Source organism: Electrophorus electricus, chromosome 18 (genome assembly GCF_041902795.1).
Source record: "Electrophorus electricus isolate QZ-2024a chromosome 18, ASM4190279v1, whole genome shotgun sequence".
NCBI classification, from domain to species: domain Eukaryota; kingdom Metazoa; phylum Chordata; class Actinopteri; order Gymnotiformes; family Gymnotidae; genus Electrophorus; species Electrophorus electricus.
Genome location: NC_137514.1, coordinates 1455001 through 1457500, shown reverse-complemented (window position 1 = coordinate 1457500; position 2500 = coordinate 1455001). Strand labels below are relative to the sequence as shown.

General features: G+C 43.7%; 1 protein-coding gene across 1 annotated transcript in view; it reads right to left on the bottom strand.

Annotated features, from left to right (window-relative positions):
- The window catches only part of col5a3b (collagen, type V, alpha 3b), a 57297-nt gene that overhangs the window by 28329 nt on the left and 26468 nt on the right, over positions 1–2500 (bottom strand). The window contains exons 13-17 of the mRNA XM_081701323.1: positions 2435–2491; positions 1787–1840; positions 1496–1549; positions 1188–1241; positions 396–449 (exon numbers count right to left, since the gene is read on the bottom strand). Of these exons, the coding sequence (XP_081557449.1) occupies positions 396–449; positions 1188–1241; positions 1496–1549; positions 1787–1840; positions 2435–2491 (273 nt within the window). The remainder of the gene's footprint in view (positions 1–395; positions 450–1187; positions 1242–1495; positions 1550–1786; positions 1841–2434; positions 2492–2500) is intronic.

Genomic DNA, 2500 nt, shown 5'->3' with positions numbered 1-2500 from the left:
TATAAACTGTACATATCCATATATACATTGTACATTGTGTATATAAACATAATATACATATATTGTACATACATTGTTAATATATTTTTGTACATATATAGAATATATATTCCTCTATGCACCCCTGGTTCTCTTCCTCAGTTTGGACAGAGCACTCTCCACCATTTCACTGCGAGTTATACTGTGTATGACTATGTATGTGACAAATAAACCAAACTTAAACTTGAACTTGAACTTGAACTAAACCTGTACAGTAATATTGCCCCATTACCCAGTGCAGACATATTACCTCACATCGCCACTATTCTTATTTAATGCAGCCTTTATAACTGGTGCCACTTTAATCTGTGCCTTTATATTTATATTTATCCGTATTTGGTTTAAGTGTCTCCTACCCTGTGGCCTTTGTCTCCAGGAAGACCAGGTAAGCCATCAAACCCTCTATCACCCTGGAAAAGAGAGAGAGACAAAAATAGAGGGACAGACAGATAAAAACAGAGAGATTAAAAAAAAGATAAAGAGACAGACAAAGAAGAGAGAAGGACAAAAATGGAGTAACAGGCAGACAAAGAGAGAGAGAGAGAGAGAGAGAGAGAGAGAGAGAGAGAGAGAGAGAGAGAGAGAGAGAGAGCAAGAGGTAAGCAGGAGAGACAGGCATACAGCCCGAACAAGAGGGAGACCTGCAGCAGGGAAAGAGGCACAGATAACTGGTTGTCTAGACAATTTTATTTCTGGAATGTAGGGGAGGTCTTTACTTGCATGAAATTGATAACAGTCAATTTGGATCAGTGTCACTTCATCAGGTGGCTCTGTGTGTGTGTTCCACTTCATAGCAGGCGTGTGTTCGCCTGTGTGTGTCCATGCTTCTTTGACTGTGTGAATATGTGTGTGTGTGTGTGTGTGTGTGTGTGCGTGTGTGTGTGTGTGTGCATGTGTGTGTGTGTGCGTGTGTGTGTGCATGTGTGTGTGTGCGTGTGTGTCTGTGTGTGTGCGTGTGTGTGTGTGCGTGTCTGTGTGTCTGTTTGTGTATGTGTGTGTGCATGTGTGTGTGTATGTGTGTGTGTGTGTGTGTGTGTGTGTGTGTGTGTGTGCGTGCCTGTTTGTGTCTGTGTGTGTGTGTGTGTATGTGTGTGTGTGCGTATGTGTGTGTGTATGTGTGTGTGTGTGTGTGTGTGTGTGTGACCTACTTTAGCTCCTGTCTCTCCAGGTTCACCACGACTGCCATCTGTGCCTGCACGCCCCTGATTACACACACACACACACACACGCACACACACACACACACGCACACACACACACGCACACACACACACGCACACACACACACACATACAGACACACACACACACACACACACACACACACACACACACACACACATACAGACACACACACACACACACACGCACACACACACACACACACGTAAATGCACTTACCACAGAGTTAATGTATCAGTATTGATCAGTGTGATTGATGGCTCCCCGTCTCTCACCCTTTTCCCAGGTTTGCCATTTGGCCCTGGTACCCCAGGCACCCCACGGGTACCCTAAAGGGATTATCAGACACAGATCATCAGACACAGATCATCAGACACAGATCATCGGACACAGATCATCAGCAGAAGATGAAGCAGGTTTGTATGTTCATCATGTGAAATGTGGTTCTGTTGTTCATTTGAGACTTAAATTAAAACAGAGTAAAGACGTGATCACTAACTACTAGTGTACAGACAAAACACTCATCGTAGTTGTAATGTGGCAGAGCAGAAAACAGCGCCCCCTACCGCTGGCCCAGGTAAGCCACTCTCCCCCTTCAGTCCTGTGGGCCCTGGGGCACCCTGGGAAATATGAGATACATTTCAACACAAATCTATTCATGTTGGCTACATTACATATTCTGGGATTTTCACTGCAGGAGTGGGTCTGGCCCCTCTTGGCGTTCCGGCATTATTAGTAAAACAACACCGTAACATTCTAGCTTGGCCAGCTAACTTTGAATGCTGACTACAAGTGAGACACTGTGGGGTACCTAATTCAAAAGCCTTCTTCAACAACACAATTCAATGAAAATCTCTGAGTAATTCAACAATTCATGATAGCTCAGTCACTTTATGATTGACTCATGCTGTGTTCTAAGGCAGATTTTAAACACTAGAGGGCAGTAATTGCATACAGAACAGCCATAATAGCAGGACTGACATTATGGACTATACATCTGCAGAGTTCAATCTTTTTCCCGATTTATCACACCTGATTCAACTCTTTTTTTTTGGAGCTTAGAAACAACATAAATACTAAATTCTCCTTCCATGGCCACTGTTAGTTCAAAAAGCTTAAGAAAACTGTTAAGTCCCTAGATCTGTTTGGACCACACTAACAGAGAGAGAACATGAACTAACCAGTGAAGTTACCAGTTAATGCTAAACACTTACCAGTGGACCAGGTCGTCCAGTCAGTCCCAATGGTCCTGGAGGTCCTTTCAGAGAGAGCTGGGATAC